This window comes from Terrapene carolina, unplaced genomic scaffold, assembly GCF_002925995.2.
Source record: "Terrapene carolina triunguis isolate 2854851 unplaced genomic scaffold, T_m_triunguis-2.0 Scaffold247, whole genome shotgun sequence".
Lineage (NCBI taxonomy): Eukaryota > Metazoa > Chordata > Testudines > Emydidae > Terrapene > Terrapene triunguis.
Window position 1 is genome coordinate 13,021,992 of NW_020664598.1, and position 21,234 is coordinate 13,043,225.

Sequence of the window (21,234 nt, forward strand, 5' to 3'; positions counted from 1 at the left end):
TTGCTGTAGGGACCCTTGGCTCTTAGCTTTGTTTTGTGAGTAGAGACACTTCAGTCTCTCTTTGGGATGGCAAGGTCTGCAGAATCAAAACCATTCCCCAGTGTCCAAAGCTGCGTTTTCTTTCTCTTTCCAGTTTAATGGCAGGGATAATCGCTGGGCTACTTGCTGGGCATGACACAGATACCTGCGTCCGGATGGGCCTGCTCGCTGCCTGCCTCTCCCTCCGTTCATACGAGCCCATCTCCCAGGAGATCAGTACTGTCAGCGTGAACCTGGAGCAGGTCAAGGCTAGGAGCTGGCCAGAGGTGAAGATGTGGAAGATGAATTAGAGCTCATGCTCTAGAACTCTAGCAGATGTTACCTCCCCATTCCAACCACACCTGAAGTGCAACATGACTTCAGATGTCCACCCCCCACTGTCAATCCCCCAATGCCACACAGCCAATATCTGGTACTGCACCTCCCAGAAAGCAACAACAACAACAACAACAACAAAAAAATCAGGGTGCCTAAACAGCTTGGGTTGCACCTTCCTGAAAAAGCTTGTATTTCTTCCTCCCATCTTCGTAGTGTAGACGCCAACCAGCTGTTCCTCCAGCCCAGAGAGTTGAACCAAACTCCTTTCAACAGCCCTGCTCAGCCACCACTTCGGCAACACAATGGATAGCTCAGACAATATGCTTATTATATATGGGCTGGCCGAACCGCAGCCCACTGGCACACAGTTCTAGGAGATGGCCCAGTGATCAAAGTAGAGCATTGTATGCTGGGACTTAAATATCTAGAAACTTCTATAGCCCCTCTGCAATGTCCAACTGCTTCCAAAACACAAATGAATGTAAGCTCCCATCTCCTCACTGAGGTGGGGAAGCACTGTTCTTGTCTTACAAATGGGGGATGGGAGGCACAGAGATTAAGTGACTTTCCCAAGGTCACAGTGAGTCTGTGGCACAGCTGGGAATGAAACCAAGATTTACCCGCTCCCAGCCCAGTGCTTAACCACAAGACCATCCTTCTACCTATGGCTTTTCTGGCATCCATCTTTTTATTACTGAGGGCAGTAACAATTTGCACCATTAATACAAATTAGATACAGTCCTTCGGCTGCTGGCAAGTTGCTAATCCTCTGACCACTGAGCAAACAAACCTATGAGAAGTAGGTTTATTCCATCTGGCATTGGGGTGCTCTAAGGGTCACATCTCCCCCCCCCCCTTATAAAGCTGCAGGAGGGTTAGCCACTGGCTGACCCGGAGGCAGCAAGTCAGACCCCCTTTCCTGGATGGGACTTCTGCCACCATATTCTGTTCCCTTCATTTGGAAAAAAGATGTGTTTTGTCTCCTTTGTCCATTCTGTCTCCAAGACATAATATCAGAGAGGATCTATAATCTCACCTACAGTGCCGTTACAAACATTTCACAGTGACATTAATGACCAGTGTGTTAGTAGATTTCCAACAATATATTACATGTCACCTTTTATATAAATATAACTGGTGTGAGAGGTGTATGAGGTTGTCAGGCCTGACAAGAGTCGCGGAGACAGAGTAGTGAATTACCGCTGGGCCGCTGTGTCACAGGAGCCTAAATACCTCAGAGGACCTGGGGCTAGGTACCACCCACTCAAACCATTTTCAGGTCACAAGTGACAATGAAGGTGATGATTTTAACCCAATTCCTAGCTCACCTCACAAGAGCCACTGTGCAAGTCCATGTGCTTGCAGTTCCAAATACTCAGAAGACATCCATGGGGTTTTACAAGTTAGATGGAAGTATACGGTTAGCGAAACATCCTGTTACTGTTTCAGCCTGAACTTGCTGGCAGTGCTAAAGTGGTCTTCAAAAAGTGGGAGGTTTCACGCAAGCTGGGAGCAGCAGCAGAGGTAAGACAGTGCTTAAAGAGAGAGAGAGAGAGAGAGAGTGTGTGTGCGCGCGCCCCTCAGTGATTCAGCTTGATTTTTCCCTCACTGGGTCTCTAACCCCCAACCTTGCAACTTTAAGCACTGCTCCTTGGGGTTGTTCAGTTTTCAGCTTCAGAGTTCAGTGGACTGGTGGTTGTCTGTGCAATTAAACCTCCTTCACTGGTGCCCTTATTGATAGAGAGCAGTTCGGGGGTGGGTGTGTAGCATTAGCCCTCCAGTATTACAGTGGCCCAACCTTCCTCCTCTTCAAAATCAGCGGGTAGTGTTAGCAATTCATTGGCTAAATTCAGCAGCAAGGCCAGCTAAGGTGGATGGTTAGCTTTTCTCTCACCTGTGAGCACTGGAAGTTGTGCTTTGCACCACAGGAAACAAAGCAGGAATCTTCTCTGCCTGTTATACAGTCTCAGGGATATTCATTTTTCACTAAGGCTTTGTCTACACTATGATCTGGGGGTGTGATTCCCTACTTGTGTACACATACTCGCACCAGCTCCCATCGAGCCAACACCTTTTCCCACCACCTTTGTGTACTCAGGGGGCAACCTCAGCCTAACCAAAGAGTGGGCGTACCAATGGTCTTTCCATTGGAAGCAGTGAAAGAAACACATACCCCCAACATCCCAGTGGTGAAAGTGCATAATCAGTCATCTAAAGTATTTAAAAATGTATGGTTGTAAAAGATGCCTTTGAGACCAAATTAGCCCCTTCCTCTCATGCCCCTCCCTGCACCTGATGTGCACTGTTTGCCAGCAGATCCATTTATTTATCTCAATCCTGCCTGCAAATAGTTTAGCCAAAATATTCCATGATCACTACTGGGAAAGAGAACACTAGACACACACAGATACCTTTGAAAAGAGGAGGGGGGGGTGTTGCTAGTGGGAGGGCTGTGAGAGAGTTTGGGGGAGGGGGAGTTTCCCAGCAGTAGCAGCCAGGTTTGCAGGTATAAGACGAAAGCTAGAATTTCAGTGTCATTGACACCCAGAAAGATGGGTGGGGTGGAGGAAGATCTCTGCTTTATAAAAGGGTTTCCGCCGCCCACACTGAGCAAGAGGCAGTTCTGATCCTCCCTACAACCACCTGGGCTGGGCACAGGAACACACAGTAGCTGAGAAGAAACCAGAGCCCAAGGATGAAGGTTTATGCAGTGACCACCATTGCTGTCCTCTGGGTGCAGCTCTCTTTCATGGTTCAGGCTGGGGATGGGAAAGGGTTGGTAGCTCCAGAGAAGCAAGTGGGGGCTGAGAGAGCGAGAAAAGCACCTCAGCCATCAGATGGAGGAGAGAAAGCGCCAGAAGGCAGCTCAGTGAGGTGTCAGCCTGCTGCCAGAGTGCAGAAGGCAGCCGGAGAAGCTGGAGTTGGAGCAAGGTCCCACATCAAACTGCTGAGCAAGCCACAGCGAGAAAGCAGTAAACAGAAGGCCACTAGCAAGCAGCAGAGCCCCCAGCTGCAGCCCGCCAAGAGAAAGAGCCCAGGATCCAGCAACCACTTGGAAGGCCACGGGAAATTCAATACTGACACTGTGAGTATAACACCACACCACTGCCCTCCGCCTCTATCTTGCTTCCACCTCAGACTCTGTCCCTGCCTAACAGCTGCCTCTGGGGTGGTGGGGAAGTGACCCTAGTTCATCTCATCAGAGGGTGAAATAAAAACCAATGATTAAGGTCTGGGGAGACAACAGAGAATGTCCTCTTCCCCCAGCCATCCCATCCTGAAGGAGCCGCATACTGAGGGTTTGTATGGGAGAGTCGGAGCGAAAGAGTTCTTGGGGGGGTCTCTGTGCCTGCCTAACAACCAGCTAAAGCCATCAAGGGGTTCTCCTAGTCTGTGTGGTATGCGCGCATACAGTTTTGTGATCCAGTCTAGCTACTCTGTCTGCAGGGCTTAAAGTGGTGTCACCGAAGCTCTGGGTCTGTCATTCACTAGCTCATAGTCAAATTACAACTTGTTTTTCAATATTTCTGGGGAGATTATCTTTAATACTAAACAGCAGCCATAGCTCAGATAGCAGTGTGAGATAGCCTGTCTTTGCCAGTCAGGAACCTCGACACCCTGCTCATAGGCTAGCCAGGGACGGGTGCAGAGCACTGGCGCAGCAGAGCTTGTCTCTTCTTAGAGTTCAGCATAAACAGACGAGCCCAGTTCTAAGCTGGAAATGCAAGAAGAAGTGTACAGAAATCTCATTCCCAGGCCGTTTGTTCCCTTCTAAACAAGTGCGTTATGATTAAAACAAAGTGAATAATTTGATTTTTCAATTTGGTGCTGAACCAAACCCCCAAATATTCGGTTTGTTTTAAACCAAAACGAGGTTTTTTCCTCCAGTGTTCCCTTGCCAAAACAAGAAAAAAAAAAAACAAATTTTCTTCTGGTCGAATGAAACATTTTGAATGGTGATTCAAAACGACATTTCCTAAATGACATGTTGACACAGTCCAGTTTGAAAAATGTCAGAAGGAAACTTTCAACATTTTTGAATTTTTTTTTCAGCTGAAACTATTTGCTGAGTTCGCCTCAAATTCATGAACAGTTTTGGGGCCCTGAATATTATTTGGCAAATTTACTATTGGTTGAAAAAAATTCACCTCACACTAATTATGTCACCATTGCTGGTACCATTCATCAACATATTTTCAAAACACAGGTGTCTGGAGCTGGGCAACTAAATATCAACTTTAAGTGTCTACGTTTAAAAATAGCATCTTGACAGAGCAGGTGGTTTATAGGGGCTGTAGCCCATGGGGGCTGAGCTCCACCTCCAATCAAGGGGTGCTGCTATGGATGCACTGAATACCTGACTTACATCACTTCTCACTGCAGTGGTCTTAGATCTGCCACCCAGCTTCACCCAGGCCACTTTAAACTTTGGCCAAGGTTTGATGACTCACATTACACAGATACCAATCTATAGCGAGAGGGCTTTCTTTATACCAGCATGAACCTCGATCAGCATCTCATCATAAGGCTGGTAACACAGCTCCTCCTTAGCGCCTATGACATAGTGTGATGGGGCCACTACCCCACACTGGCAGAGAAAGGGTTAACAGAGCCCTGGGGAGGCTGCGTGGGAAACAGCCAGTAGGAAAGGGACTGGGAGGGACAGCCAATCAGGGCCCAGAGGGTCCATATAAAAGGGAGTTGCAGGGTAGGGGCAGTTGCTGCTGGGAGCCCAGGGAGCAAGGACTGTGTTCCTGGAGGGCTGAGTGAACTGTAAGCACCAAGGTTGGACAGAGCAGTGACTAGTTCCTGGGACTGAATAGCTGAGGCCCTGAGATTAGGGGCTGGGGCCATGGGAAGTGGCCCAGGGAAATAGAGCAGCATTGACCAAGGTTACAGAGAAGCAACAGGAGGCTGCTATTTACAGGGTCCCAGGGTTGGGGCTTGGAGTAGTAGGTGGGCCTGGGTCCCCCCCACTCACCAGAGGGGAAGTGGCAGGACTGTTGGACAGAAATATCCCCCCCCCCACCTCGGAAGGGGGGAAAAGTGGATGGCAACTTAACCGGGGGGCTGAGTTGAGAAGATGACACTGCGGTTCTGGGAGCTGAGAGAGGAGCCATAGGCAGGAGCAGAGACAGAGTGCCGGTGTGCACACCACAGACGGGGACATTGGTCTCAAGTTAATCCCCAGCACGACCAGGAGGAGGCGCCAGTGACACATAGGCTCTGCTGTCTATCAATAGATCAAACTTATCCTACTCAGTATTAACAGTCAAAGTCAAATTAGAGTTGTACTTAAACAGGATACTGTTTAAGAGAATGAAGAAATGGATAAACCAAGAAATACGATAAAGAAAAACATCTCCTTGAACTTTGTCTAGGTAATGACTACACAAACCCAACTGCAATGGGTCGTAATTGCAAAAACTAAAGGGTGGTAGAGGTAGCTGTACAAGCCAGAGTCCCCTGTCTGCACCCTTTGCTTTTCCCCCTTTGCCCTCCCCAGTTCAATGGCAGGTATCCAGGAGAGAGCTGATCAACAACTTCTCCCACAATTGCATGTCCTTCTTTCTGGAAGGGACTGTTTCTTATCTAATAAAACCCAGCTCATTGTCCATGTCCTTGCACTGAGTGTCCACATGTACTATTTTCAGTTCATCCAGGCCTACTCAGACTTCTTCCTCCTAGCTCTCTACATTGGCGCTCAACTCTATAGAGAAATGGGTGGTTTCTTCCTGCAGGTTCATTCCAGCAAATTTCAAATGGATGAGGAGAGAGCTACGCCACCTGGAGAGAGCAGAGATCTAGTACCATGGTCCTTCCTTCAGTCTCAGTTGATTTATGGCTTTTAGAATTTTTGTTTTGTTTTGCTTGTTACGTTTGTAAAAATGGAACTGAAGCCCCCGGACCTTTCTAGATCCTTGTAATCTACCATTTTCTGTCTCTAAATAGAGCCAAGGTCTAGCTAATGTAGATTGTACATCCAGACCATTTAAGAAAAATGAAGTGAGGAGCCCAGAACAGGCAACAAATGCTCATCACATTACTTCATAGTCAACTTTGCAACTTGGCTTCATTTTCTCCTGGATTCATTAAAGATCCCTCCAGCTGTCTAGGAGAGATAAAGTGGATCTTCTGAACTCATCTAATTTCCAAACGTCCTATTGCTGTCAATTTGCAAGTGCTGGAGACAATGGCACACGAGAAGTGCAATCCCTGAGATTGACTGACTGACACGGATAAAACTGAATAATGAACTAAATGGCTTTTTGCAGCTCAGTTTAGAAGCCAGCCACAATTAGTAATGGCACAGTAGCCGTACAGCTTTAAACAGAAGCTCCTTTTAGTGGCTTTGGGGTCGATTTTTTCGAAGGCACAAATGGCAATCAGGTGCCTACCTGCCCTCTTAATGCCTGTGAAAAGTCTACCCTTTTGCCTCTGCCATGCACCTCTGCCAGGAAAGTAGATCGCTTTAAGAGAAGCTGCTGTCATGTTTCAGCCCTGGGGCAAGTAATTAACTGTGGTAGTTGCTAAGCCACCTACACAAGATAGGGCTGTTATATAATTTGCTAAATTAAAAACAGGAAGGAGCTGTTTTTTTATGAAGTCCCTGTGGAGCTAGGCTTATTAGTCCCTATTATTGATTTGCAGCTATGCCTAGAGAAGAGGAGAACTTTATTTGGATGGATCATTATTTGCACTGCTTTAGCTCCGACAGGCCCCACAGTGCTAGGCACCGTGCACACTTTAACAAAAAGATAGTCCTGGCCCAGATCAATCCAGGTTTGGAGGACTCTGAAATCCTCACCCTGCAACTTTAGAGAGTTTAAGAAGAACGTGAGCACCACCAAGGGGAAAGAGGGAGGAATCAGGGGCTCAGTTCCACCTCACAATGTTTAACTATTAACCTGAAGTGCAGAGATGGGCCTTAACTAAACCTCCAACTGTGGAAACCCCAGACTTTGGACTGAAGGGCGCTTCGAAATTGGACCCTAGATCCCACTGTCATGGCTGTTCCTCAGTGCTAGAGCAAGTCAAACCAAACCCCCAGATCCAAATACTGGGGGTAGAAGGAGGAAATGAAATTTGGATCGGGATCCACACTTTCATGGGAAAAGGCCTATGCAGAAAGTAAATGTTTATGTTTAGAGATAACCCTCCCCTCAACTGGGGGGAATTCAGTGCATTTACTAGTGTAACCACTAGAAACCTGAATTAAAGTTCAGTATAGTTTGAGGGTGTGGGGATCACTTGGGCTGGGAGTTGGTTGCAGAGGGAGTGTGTTGGTATGACAGCCTCTCTCTCCCTTTCTCCTTCCAGTATTCCTGTCCTGGGATTCAGTCTAAGACCTGCCAGAAACCCTCAGACTGTGATGGCTGCCTTGGCCTCTACACCTGCAAACTGCCTAGGGGGAAGTGTGGTTTGAAAGCTGTTTCCAGGAAAACAGGTACTGCACAACTCCCATGTCAGCCAGCCCAATGCAGCAATGAATGCGTCAGGGGCCCATTACAGATGGCCAGACGGTAGGGGCTTTACGTATGTCACTTAAAAAACCCAACACCAAAATGCCACACTGGACTTTTTCAAAACCTCTCTTTGTGTTGCACATAACAACTCCTCCAAGCTTCAACAAGTGAGCTTCAGGCAGGGAAGTAATGGGGCACTAACTAGCCTCCGTTAACTCTGTATTGAAGACAAGCCCTGAGTGATTTAGGTTGCAAAGTTAAACACTCAAGTTAGAAAATGCCAGAATTAAGCTTGTGTGTGCAACTACCATTCAGATACAGCTTTTAAGTAGGATCACATACTAGTTTTTTCCTCAGGCTGACTGCTACAATAGCTAACATGATTGTAAATGTGTTACACTGCATCTAACTTAGCCTTAGCTGCTAACTGGTGTTTCAAATGGGGTTAGTTACCCTGAGGTAAGTAAAACAAAACCAAAAAAAGAAAAACTCCAATCAAACAGACCACCACCTTTTTTTCCTGAGCCTGGTTTACACTCTAAAAAAGTATACTAAGGCCTTGTCTACACCTAAAACTTAGATCAACCCAGCTATGTCACTCAGGGTTGGGAAAAATCCACCCCCGACAGACATCGTTAAACCAGCCTAAGCCCCGGCATAGACACCGTTACCTTGACAGAAGAATTCTTCCAATACCTTAGCTACCACCTCTTGAGGGTGTGGATTAATCACAGTGATGGGGAAAAAACCCTCCTATCACTGTAGCAAGTGTCTACGCTATGGTGCTACAGTGGCACAGCTGCAGCACCATAGCTGTGCTGCTGTAGCATCTGTAGTGTAGACAAGCCATAGGAGTGATTTTAAACAGATTTAATTAAATCAGTGCAAAACCCTGTGTGGACACTGTAGTCCAGACTACCAGAAGACCGACAGAATCCCGTGTAAGTGTTCTTTGTGAAGCCATAGGAACAACATCAGGAGACCTTAAACAGCATATCTATCTACTGTCATAATAAAATGTGGATATTCTAAAACCTTTTCTGTGTGGGAACAATTTTTCTGTGTAACCTAAGGTGTACATTTAAACCAATATAGTTACATGGACATAACATCCCCCACCCCACCACCATGTGGACAGTCTTATTCTAGCATAAGAGCACCTTTTTTCAGTTTTCCTTTATGACGCTTAGAAAGGGGATTAAGCTAAACAGCAAAAAGCCATTCCTATACTAGTATAAACACACAGGGGTTTATACTAGTATAACTATGCTATGGCAAAACTTTCCCATGTAGACAAGCCCCAAGTAGCTGCATTTAAGACTTTAACTTAGATTATTCAAACTATTGAGTCCTCACCCTGTGCGATTTAGTGTTGTGTATGGTGCAATCCTGACTTGTGCCTTTAGAGGGCAATTTGACAGGTCAGTTAGGGTAAGTCTACACTTGGAGCTTGGGGAGACACACTCGCGCTAGCTTGATCAGAGCTAGTGCGCTAAAAATAGAGCATAGCTGCAGCGGCGCGACAGGCAGCCACCCCAAGTACATGCCTATCGTCTTGGATGGGTAAGTACTTAGGGCAGCTAGCCCATCCCACCACTTGCACAGCTATTTTTAGTATGGTAGCTTAGCTTGATCAGAGCTAGCACAAGTATGTCTCCTCAAGCTGGGAAACACCCCCACCCCAGCTCCAAGTGTAGAGTAAGGCTCTGCCTGGCTAGGTGGAGTGTGCACAGCCTTGCGGTGTTGCTTTATTGAAAAACAGAAAAGTAAATGTAAAGAGTGTCCTGTCCCTTTGAAGGCCAAACACAAAAACAGGGGTTTCCTCAGCTAAATTGATGGCATAAGGCCTGGCTTGCTGCAGCCAAGTCCAAAGAAAGATCTAAAGTCCTGCTCCGCATATGCTTATTAAAGGGTAGTGAGGGAATTGATTAATTCCCCAGAGCTGGCTCAACCCTGCTCGCCTTGCAAGTGTCTGCACTCAGGGCAGCAGAACTGCAATCCTTTATTTAACATGAAACCCCTTTCCTGTCAACCCCTGGACCAGGTCTGCATAGCCTGTCACAGGCAGGGACCTGCAAAGCACATATATATTCTGTAAGCGCCCCAACCATTCATACTGCCATATAAATCAATTTTTTTTTTAAAAGATCGGTGGAAAGATACTGCTGCTTTCCTTAGATTTGTAATAAGATCTCAGATTTGTCCTCTGACCCTCCATCACAAGATGCCAAGCATGTCAGGGTAAGCAAGATGAGGGGGAAAGATGGTCTCAAGGTTTAGACACTGGAGTAGCAGTCAGGAGACTGTGGCTCTAGTCCCAGATCTGCACAGGTGTCTTGTGTGAACTTGAGAAACCTCTCTGTGCATCAGCTTCCTCATTTGCGTAATGAACATAAAACCTGCCTTACTGCATGGTAGGAAGCTTAATTAATTACTGATTGTAAAGCAAATTGACATTAGGGGATGGAAAGCATTATAGAAATGCTGAGTGTTATGAACACACAGGCAAACAATGTTGTCTGTATGAATTTGCTATAGGTATTTAATTAAGGATAGATGTTACTAGAGCTCATTTTTTTAAATTTTAACTTATTTACATATTGACTGCTTCTGTTTCTTTGACTGGCAGCTCCATTAGCTCTAAACAAATCAATACAAGCCCCAAGTCTGAAGGAGGAATACAACGGAGATTACAGCTAATCAATCCCTCATCGCGCTTATTTCTTGGTGTGTGTTTTTTCTCTGTAGGTGGATTCTACCAAAGCGTACAAAGCACCTGAGGTACTTGATCCCGCTAACCGTTGAATGACACAGCACGATATCAAGCTGGAAAAGTCGTACTGCAGCCTAGAGCCCCAAACTTTTTGTATTTCTTCATAGCTCTCATTTTAAATGGAAGAATTCCAGACAAGAAACATTTCACAGTCCTGCTTTTTAGTCTTTAACATTCCATATGGTACATAGATTTGAATTGCTCTTTCCTTAGGACTACCAATGAAACTATTTCAGTGGATACTGAGCCCCTGGGCTCGAGGAGCACATTTACATTAGTCTTACTAAACATAGGCCACAAAATAAGAGGAACATGGCTGTAATTATTACTCCTGAGGGAATTCTGCACCTAAAAATTATGTGCACAATATTTTAAATTTCTGCAAAATTCTGCAAATTTTATTTGTCAATAAATAAATGTGGCTCCAGCATGGCAGAGGGGAGCACAAGCCAGTGTCTACATTGAGGGGGGAGATCACCCTAAAGCCACCACCTGCCCTGGTACAGGAATTCGGCCGTGACACTTCACCTGACCCTGACAGTGCAAGGGCTGGGCCTGCCCCAGAAACACACGGGGGCTCAGCCCCTCTGCGCCAGGCGCACCAGGTGTGAGTGGGCAGGCTCAACTAAGCAGAATCCAAGTGTGGAGGGGCTGAGTGGGGGGGGATCCAGGTGTGGGATGAGAGGGTTCTGTGTGGGGCAATCTGGGTGCGGATGGCTCAGTGGGAGATCTGGATGCACAGGGGCTCGTTGGGGGTTTCCAGGTGCAGGCGCAATGGGACTCTGCAGGGGATCCAGGTGAAGGTGGTTGGGGCTCAGCAGGGGTGCTGGGTGTGGGGGGCTCAGCAGGGGGGCTGCGGGTGCTGGGAGAGTGGGGCTTGATGGGGTGGGGGTCATTCACACCTCATTCATTCAACAGGGCGATTGATTACAAAGTGGGGGGGGGGGAAGATCTTATTCTACTTCTAGCAAAAAGACATTTTTCTTTTACCTTAATTATACTACCTTAGGGGCCCGCTATAATATATTATCAAGGTTCAATACAAAGTCATATAAAAGTTATACAAAAATGCATAATGCAGAGATTTATCTACAACTGCATTGATTGACTGCTGTGTGCAGTAATATAGTGACCCCTGGGTCTTTGAATGAGGCTTTATACTCGGGGGGGAGGGGGCGAGCGGTGAGTCGGGGGCGAGCGGGTGGGCAAAGAGGCTAGCAGTGAGCCAGCAGAGGTTCTAGGGGCGGGCATAGGGGTTTCTGGCAGGGGAGGGAGAAGGTGAAAGGAGGCCAGTGGTGGGGGGGGGGACTGACTAGGAGGGACGCAGCAAGCCAGTGGGAGGGTAGGGGGTGAAGAGGGGTGTGATGGTGGGGCCGAGCGGGGAGGGGGCGGGTCCTATTTTACTGCTGTGATCTGGTCACCCTATGTGTGCCATTTCTTCCCCCTCCCAAACCTTCCTTTTCGGCCCACAGCTGTTTCGGCGGGGCGGCACTGGGGAAGGAGGGTTTGTTTCTGCGGGGCGGGCAGCGCTGGGGAGGGGCGCAATTTTATATTCTTGCCTCGGGCGCAAAAATAGCTAGTTATGGCTCTGCTTCACTCCCACATTCCCCTCCCCCTACCCTATTCCACCCCCTTCCTTCCCCACTGCATCTTCCACCCACCACCTCACCCCCTCTTCCCTCCCCCCCCCCGTTTACCCAGCCCCACTGCAGGCACTCACTGTTGCAGAGAAAACTGGAAGGCTCCCACCACACAGAAGGGGAGCCCAACTGGCACTAGGACCCAGGAGGCAGCATTCAGCTGCAGAGTCAGCAGAGTGGAGAGGCAGCCTCCTTCAGCTGGACAGCTCTGTGCTACCAGAAATGGGGAGGGGGGGCAGTGGCACGTAACCCTGTGTGCCTCCACCATGCCTCACCTCTGTTGGGGGGGGGCAACCCCCCCCCCAAAAACACTGTGCCCCTGGGTGTCCCACCCCCACCCTCCACATGGCTTCCCTTTGCTTCCCTGCTGTTTTCTGCAGATGTGCAGTCATGCAGAATCCCCCCAGGAGTGAATTATGGCCTGTTTTATCGTGGCTACTATCAGGAGTGTTTCACTAAAAGCTGCCTGGTTCACAACACCAGTTTCAGCATGTCCACATGCAAAATAAACATGAATTTAGAAGGCAGTTAGCATTTTGAACATGTCTGGAAACTTTCCTAGTTCTTCCCCCATTCTGGCTCCAATACAGCAAAGTACCCAAGCCAAGCACGTGCTTATGTCCCACTGACTTCAAATGTGCTTTACTCAGCTAAGCATTTGTGATGTGTAGCAGCAACTCTGGTGCATCATTGGGAGCGGAAACATAACTTGAGACCTCGGGTTCTAACAGCATGAGCTTCTATTACCTGTGCTAAGAGACCCAGATTTGTTCACCGACGCCCTAGCATGTTCATCAACCTCCGTATGTGGCCCTGACGCCCCTAGAGGGGAACAGAACACTACACTGCACAGGTGTGGGTTACAGATGCAGTAAAGCACATGGTTAAGTGTTTGGCTGGCGTGGGGCCTGTAACACTAGTTTCTCACCGTTTATCTATCATTACATTTCCCTGACCCTTTTTTTTTTAAATATAAAGAAACAGCTTTAGGTTAGTGAGGACAAACTGTTCCGTGGAAATCACCACAGCGGGAGTCCACCAAGATTTTTGGTAGCTGCAGAAACTACTCTTTACAAGTCACAGAATCACAGACAGATAACAGAGTTGTTAGGGCTGAAGAAGGCCCATAGTCTTGATCCAATCACACTGAAGTAAATCAGAGTCTTCCAACCGACTTCAGCAGTGGATTGGCCTCCTGGTGCCTCATCCCTGCTTTGTCTGTTTATGTTCACACATCGCTAATATCTGTCAAGTCCTTGCAGTAGTCACACACTTGGATTACAGATCTGGATTCTGAGCCCATCCCCCCTCCTGTCCACACACGTAAGGTTTCAGGATGTTTGGACTAAAATGGTTGAGGTCTCCCTGTAGTTGACTCTAGAAATGAGTGCACTGTAAACAATCCCAAGAATGCTTGGTTTCCTTGGTTTACAATGAACAGGGGAGACTCTTTAGGCCTTTGCAAATGATGTTATAGCCAACAGTTGTGTCTAACTTTTTCCCCCCTGATTATTTGTTTGATTGCATTATTGTGCACAGCTCTTGCAATACAGAACAAAAACAGTGACTTCAACTGAGCCATTCATCTAACCCACTAGAAGTCACTGCTTGCAAATGTCATTGATTTTCAAGTGGCAGGTGGAAGATATGTAGCTTACCTGCCCTATACAGACTGATTCTAAGTGACAATACTTGGAAGTGGAATCTGACATGAAGACCAAGGGCATAGATTTGTGCAGGTCGATGGAAAAGCTTCTAAATAAAGCAAAATGGTAAATGCCTCTTACTGTATTTATTTTATGTTAATTAAGTGAATTTAATGCTGGTGAAAAGTGCTATGCCACAGATCGGCAACCTTTGGTACGCGGCCCACCAGGGTAAGCATCCTGGCGGGCCGGGTCGGTTTGTTTACCTGCCACGTCCGCAGGTTCAGCCGATCGCGGTTCCCACTGGCCGCGGTTCGCCGCTCCAGGCCAATGGGGGCTGCGGGAAGCAGTGGCCAGCACATCCCGCGGCCCGTGCCGCTTCCAGCAGCTCCCATTGGCCTGGAGCAGCGAACCGCGGCCAATGGGAGCCGCGATTGGCCAAACCTGCGGATGCGACAGGTAAACAAACCGGCCTGGCCCGCCAGGGTGCTTACCCTGGTGGGCCGCGTGCCAAAGGTTGCCGATCCCTGTGCTATGCTGACAGCTCTAGAGACAGAAATTATCCCCAGATCAGAGACAGCAGCAGCTGATATTGATTCAACCCTGTTCTGGAGGAACAGCACCTAGCAGAGAAAGGGGAGTTCAAATCTCCATTCTCATTTGGCCCCCATCAGCCTGTCTGCTGAGGCTACTGACAAGGCAGCCAACAAACCACAAATGGATGGTGGGGTTTGTGATGTTGGCAACTGACCGCTGGAAACTGGGCTGTTACATGATCGAGGTGGGTAAAATAACAAATGGAAAAGATCAGTTGGGTTCTCCTCTCTACCTGCTTCTAGAACAAAGCACATTCAATTTAATTTGTAACTGATGGAAGGAAACGGGTATTTAAAAAAACAAAAAACACCTACACATAATTAACCTTACATTATGCAGCGGGCCCCACTGATTTTTTGTGGATGCCACTACTGGCTTCTGAGGAAAACTGGAAATTAAGTAGCACTGAGTTTAAGCGGAGTGTACAGTACTTCTGAGAGCCAGGTGCCGAGCGTCCCAGCTTGGACACCCTAAAATAGCAGCACTGAAAGCGGAGGGGGTGATTAAGATGATAAGCCTCTAGCAACTTTGAGCCTGGACTGCAGGCTCTGTGGCTTCAAATTCCAGCTCTTCCCATTCCACCGTATGCAGAAGGCTGATGCCAGTCTTCTCACACAAACAACAAAGCCGAGCCACATCATGCCCATCCTCAAACAATCCCACAGGCTCACTATTCCCTTCAAAACCGCCTGCCTTGTTTTTAAATCCCCTCACAGTCTTGCTTCAGACTACCTCAGGGACCTGTTCTTTGCCCCGTTCCCTTCTCATATCTAGCAACAACCCCCTCTCACATTCCTACTGCATGTGATGCAAGAGCCTTCTCCTCCGCAGCTCCTACTGTCTGGAACAGTTTCTCTGTGGCCTCAACGCGCCCTCGTTTTATACCATTCGAAAACACATCCCTTACGCTTGCTTCAATTTCTGTCTTCCACTTCTCATCTAACTCAGTAAAGCATTTTGAGAGAGACACCCCGATAAATGAAATAGTATTGTACCGAGTTTGGTAAAAAAGTCAATAACTTTAGATATATTTAGTGTTACTAAACTACCTCTGCAAACCCAGTCTCCCAGGGGAAGGCTCTTTGGGGGGGTCTTAAAGGTCCAGCTGCGAATCAGCTGGTTTTACCCTGTTTTGCTGCTGCTCTAGCCCTTCCTGACATCCAGGGTTCCACTTTGCAGCTCTTAATGAAGTTTGTCTATTTATCACTGTCCCCATAATAATCATACTTGTATCTCACATTTATACTGGGGTATTACCCAGAGGCCGACCAGGAAGGAGGCCCAGTTATGTTACACACTGTACAAACATAAAGAATATATAAATTGCTAAGCACCATACAGACATTAGCTAATTAACACTCACCCATCTCTCTGAAAGGCACCTGTCCACCCTGCCCACCACTCACCCACTCACTCTTTGCACCCACCACAGCTCCTTCTAAGAGAGGTGCCAACATTTGAAGAAGTTTTGCAGGCACAACTCTCCAGAACACAAGGATCAAAGGCCACCAGCCCCCCAGGTGCTGAGAGGGGACTTTCATATGCGTGACTCTGGTGAAATGTAGGCTGCTCTTAAGCTGAATATATGAATTGTCAAGGCCCTTCCATGGTCTGGGGGAGGGGTGTCAGATGAATATCCAGGACTGTGGGTGCTTTTCTGACTCTAGGGATGTCCCACTCCCCCATAATCCACCTTCCCCAAACACCACCATCCCTAAAGCTCCCCTTACTTGCGTGCATCCTCAGGAGACATCTCCACTCACCCTCTTTCTCACAGAGGGTGGATGTGGGGCTTCTCTCCTCTTTCCAGGGAGGAAGGCTTGGGGCTCCTCCCGTCTGGCCTCTCTCCAGGGAGCAGGTGAGCTTCAGGACTTCCCATCCCTCCTCATCTGGGTGTCTTCATGAGCAGGGGTTAAAAGGCAATTGAAACAGGAGAGTGGAGTTCTCATGCCAGCCAGGGAAGAACTTCTAGCAGCACATCTGCTTTGGTATATGCCCTGTATTCTCCTATGCTTCCCTCCCCCACAACCTTGAGAGAGAGAGACACAGGGTAGGACAGAGCATGGCTCAGCAGATGATGGGGAGGGAAACAGCTGCTGCCTGGAACCAGCAGAGCAGGAGAGGAGAGGGGAGGGAAGCAACAACCAGCCTCCTGCCCACTCTTCACAGCTCCCCCTCATGGTGATGGGGCTAAACATGTTTTTTTTTTCCCTCTTTTAACTGCTAGGCTGGTACTTGGGACCAGGTTCAAAATCCCAGGTGAAATAAGGCAATCATGTGAGCCACATACAAACTCTCCCACTCCGTCCCGCCAAAGAGCTCTCCTAGTCCAGCGTGTGCAGGTGGAGTTAGTGATTTTATTTTTTCTCCCTTGATGTCTCTAGTTGTAGCTTGTAAGTTTTCAAACGTCGCGTTGATGGCTAAAGGGACACTTTGGGTCAAATCAGACCCCAAATGTAGGTTTTTTTTAAAAACTGATCTTTTTAAGAAAAAACAATAGAAACATTTTGCATCAAATAAGACATATCCAATGAAAACAATTTGCAAAAAAGTATCGCCATTCCCCTGGCAGTGTTTGCAGTCTGACATTGCAGCATTGGGCTAGGGCCTAAAAATCTAAAAGAGAAATTAACTAGAAATCCACTCTAAACAAAAGGGAAACTGGCTTGTCAATTTTCATTGTCCAAACTGAGCGTAATGCAGAAAATAAACACCAGAAATAGTGAAAGCAAATTAGATTATAAAATACTTCCTGCTTTCATAATTTGCTTTCATTGCTAACAATTTTTTTTAAAAAATATGGTTTTAAACCTAACAGTGTCCTCCTAATAGTCTATATTGCCATGTTAGAGGCCTGGGTTTGATTCCTGGGCCTACACTCTTGCTTCCTTGGCTAGCAGAGGGTGAGAGTGCTGCAGAAGCGCTCTGATTAACACCCACAGAAAGAGTGTTTCACACTGAGCCATCCAGTATCTTGCTCTTGTGCAAGCTCGGGAGGAAATCCTACCTGAGCCTGTTTTATGTGGGATCATATAGGTGTAGGGTGTAAAGTGCAAGGAACGAGTGAGGAGATCCCCAGGGTTCTGACAGGGAACTGGAGGACCTGTAATAAACCCCCAGCCCCATGAGTCATCAGCAGGGTGACCAGACGTCCCATTTTTAAAGGGACAGTCCCATATTATCCTGCAGGTGTCATGACTTTTTCTAAAAAACGGACAAATTGTCTGGTATTTTCTGTCTTCTCCCCCCCATCAGTACTGGTGGGTCCTGCTGCTGGCCGGATCCCTGCTCACCAGCCGCCCGCCCACCAGTGGTGAGTGGAGGGGTCCAGTGGCCGATGATGGTGTGGGTGGGTGTGCAAGGCTGATGGCGGGGCAAAGCTGTAGTGCATGGGGCCGGCCGCTCCCCCTGCTGGTCCATCAGCGCAGCCTCCTCTGTGTGCTGGCTCTCGGCCAGCAGGACCCCGCCCCCCCATCCCATTTCCGGCCAGCACTGGCTGCGCGCTGCAAGCTGTGGTGGCTGGTGAATGTGGGTAGGCGCCAGGTGGCAGCCGGTTAAGTGTCGCCTCTGCTGCCCATCCATCTGCCCTTTACGTGCTCCCCCTCTCGCTGTCCTCTCCCTGCTTTTCCCCTTCACCCCCTCTCCCCTGCTTCTCCTCCATATCCCCCCGGTGGCATGCATCCCACTCCCAGCGCTGTGCGGAGAACCAGTCCCTGGTCAGAGTACTGAGCTCAGGAACAGCCTGGCCAGCAGGCTCCTTCCTTCCCCCACTGCCTGTGACTGGGCCGCCACCCCGGGAAAGCCCAAGACCCTCTGGTCTGGGGAGCTGGCCAGGAGGAGCCGAGCCCTGCATGTGCAAAGCCCCGCACAGCGCTGGCATGGGGAATCCTCACAGGGTTTGCACAGAGAACCTTCAATGTTGCAGCACAGATCTCTACCACATCCACAAAAGGAGCCACCTCATTAGCTGGGAGCAGTAATAAGTTGCTATACTCTAGTGGACTAGGAACTAAAGGGGTCATGAAACTGGTTTTGCTAGTGACCCACATAAAGAAATACAAATTCTAACACTACAACATCCTACCTTCAAAGGCTGAGTCCTAAAACTTTTTATTTGCCTTCGACACAGTTGGCTGTTCTCTCCAGGTGCGCCTGAGGTGGTGCACCCATTGGCAGTGCCCCTTCTTCGCCATCAGCCATGTCCTGGCATGCCACCACTGCCAATCAAACACTGTGTAACACTTCATAATTAATCACCCACATTAAAAATGGTAACTTTCCACAGAACATGGCAGTCAGATCCCATGTAAAATGCAAGAACCATTCAGGAATTCATCAGCATCACAAGCTAACTACAACAGACACTGCATGTCTTGTCAGAGCAGAAGGGTTTTAGCTTTGGCTGAGCTGCCATATTTTGTGCCTGAGCTGATCCCCAGTCAAAGTTGGGGTCTGGAAAAGGGAAACCCACTTGAACTTCTGGAAGCCTGTTTCTAAGGGTTGGACGCTGGGCAGGGCTCATGTTGGAGAGCTCTTTGGTGGGCGTTATATGAAAGTGAGAGACATAAGAGAGTTGTAACAGAAAGAGTGCTTGAGCATCAGTGTGTGGGTGGGTGGGTGCGTGGATAAACAACTATTCGATTTGACCACTAGATGGCCCTGTTGACCCACATACAAAATGAGGCAGAAGAACATAAGAACGGCCATACTGGGTCAGACCAAAGGTCCATCAAGCCCAGTATCCTGTCCTCTGACAGTGGCCAATGGCAGGTGCCCCAAAGGGAATGAACAGACAGGTTATCATCAAGTGATCCATGCCCTGTCACCCAATCCCAGCTTCTGGCAAACAGAGGCTAGGGACACCATTCCTGCCCAGAGGCAGGGCTGGGGTGGAGCAGGGGCAGGGGCCCTGGGGAGGAGGCAGAGCAGGGGCTGGAGCAGCATGCAGCTAAGCAGGGCACCAGGAAATTTGGTGCCCCAAATTTCCTGGTGCCGTATGCAGCTGCATACTTTGAGTATGGGTAAGGACGGCCCTGCTTGAGTGGTAACAGCTAATTTAGACCCCATCATTGTATATGTATAGTTAGGATTATGTTTTCCAATGTGCATTACTTTGCATTTATCAACATTAACTTTCATCTGCCATTTTGTTGCCCAGTCACCAAGTTTTGCGAGATCCTTTTGTAGCTCTTCGCAGTCAGCCTAGAAGGCTAAAAAAAAATATCTATAAATTAAGCAGCGGGTTAAAAAAAAAAATCTATAATTCTCAGCAATAATTCCCAACTCATTTTCTTTTTACGCCACTCACTTTTAATTACATTGTGTAAGGTTCTCAACTTAGACAATACAAGGAAAGACCTCTCCACGAGGCCTGTGACACAGCTGCCTTGCAGAGCATAGCGGTCGATTAGTTGGCTGGCATATCAAGTTCTCAGTAGGTTTAGTGGTTCCCCCTCCACCTCCTTTCCTCATTCGTAAGCACAACCTGCCCATGTCCTTCAGCATCCCTGCAGTTCTCAGCGTCCTCGTTTTTGTCAAGACCTATTTTCATATGTTTCCTCTATTTCTCTCCTCCTTCGTTCTCAGTCCTGGGTAATACGACCCTTTCCCCCCAGTCTCCATTATCACATCCAACAGTGCCACTCGGAAAGGAGGCAGGGCATGTGTCAATGGTTAATATTTTTCCTAACCCCAATATAAATAGAACAAAAGTATAATAACTAAGAAATCAAATCCATTTGGAGGTCTGCAAAATGCTACTGCAGAGTTTAGAGTGCTTGGTCCAGTGCATGTTACTGTAGGAGTCCAGAGACCTCTCCAGGCTGCTCTACCGCCATCTGTTCATCTCATGGGGCCACTTTCACACAAGAGCAAACCCTGGCCTTTCTGCCTCCAGAGCTCAGCATCCAGGGCTGTCACCCCCTTGGGAGCAGGCTAAGTGGGAATGGTTGGTAACAGTTCATTTTGTTTCTGCTGAATTTAGGGTGACCAGATGTCCTGATTTTATAGGGACAGTCCCAATATTCAGGGCTTTTTCTTATATAGGCGCCTATTACCCCCCACCCCCGTCCCGATTTTTCACATTTGCTATCTGGTCACCCTAGCTGAATTGTAAAATCCTTCTATTCCATGGAACGATGGTGCTCGTGACTCTTATTTCTTGTGGAGGAATTTCATTTTGCTACCTGATGGAGATGAAGTGAGGAAAACAGCCGTTACATAGCGACATATACAGTGGAGAAAGTCTGAGCTCCATCTCTCACCCCCAGAGCCAACTGGAGCAAGGACTGAGGGGGAGCTGCTGCCTCAGAATTACCTCTCCCCCTCCCCCCCCCAGCAATGCTGGGTCTTGTTCAAGAGCAAGTTCTCTTTCCCTCCCTCCCCCCAAGGAAGGAATTGGCTCCTGCTGGAGCTAGGCACAATAGCACTGCATGTGTCAGCCAGACAGGGGCGATTTGAAAGGGACACAAGATATGGCCTTCTCCCTCCTTCCCCCTTAGGCAGGAGTTAAAAGTTGTGCTTTCAAAGGACTTCCAGCCCTCTTTCTCTCTGTCCCCCTAGGTACTTACATGGCCTGCGCTACTGCAATAGCGGAGCGCCTTACAGCTGTTAATAGATTTATCTTCACAACACTGCTGGGAGGTAATCTCCTCATCCTCACCTCAGCAGAGAGGGGCTGAAGCACAGGGGGATTAGCTCACTTGCCCATGTGGGGATCCAGTCCATCCCAGTGCCTTAGCCCACAAGACCAGCCT

The 21,234-nt window shown here is 48.1% G+C and overlaps 2 protein-coding genes across 2 annotated transcripts in view; one reads left to right on the top strand and one right to left on the bottom strand.

Annotated features, from left to right (window-relative positions):
- The window catches only part of LOC112107182, a 44,688-nt gene extending 43,205 nt beyond the window's left edge, over positions 1–1,483 (top strand). The window contains 1 exon segment of the mRNA XM_029912825.1: positions 134–1,483. Within this exon segment, the coding sequence (XP_029768685.1) occupies positions 134–329 (196 nt within the window). The 3' untranslated portion in view covers positions 330–1,483.
- An 18,300-nt stretch (positions 1,484–19,783) lies between these two features.
- Positions 19,784–21,234, bottom strand: part of DENND2A (DENN domain containing 2A) — a 90,022-nt gene continuing 88,571 nt past the window's right edge. Inside the window, exon 18 of the mRNA XM_029912801.1 lies at positions 19,784–20,664. Within this exon, the coding sequence (XP_029768661.1) occupies positions 20,633–20,664 (32 nt within the window). The 3' untranslated portion in view covers positions 19,784–20,632. The remainder of the gene's footprint in view (positions 20,665–21,234) is intronic.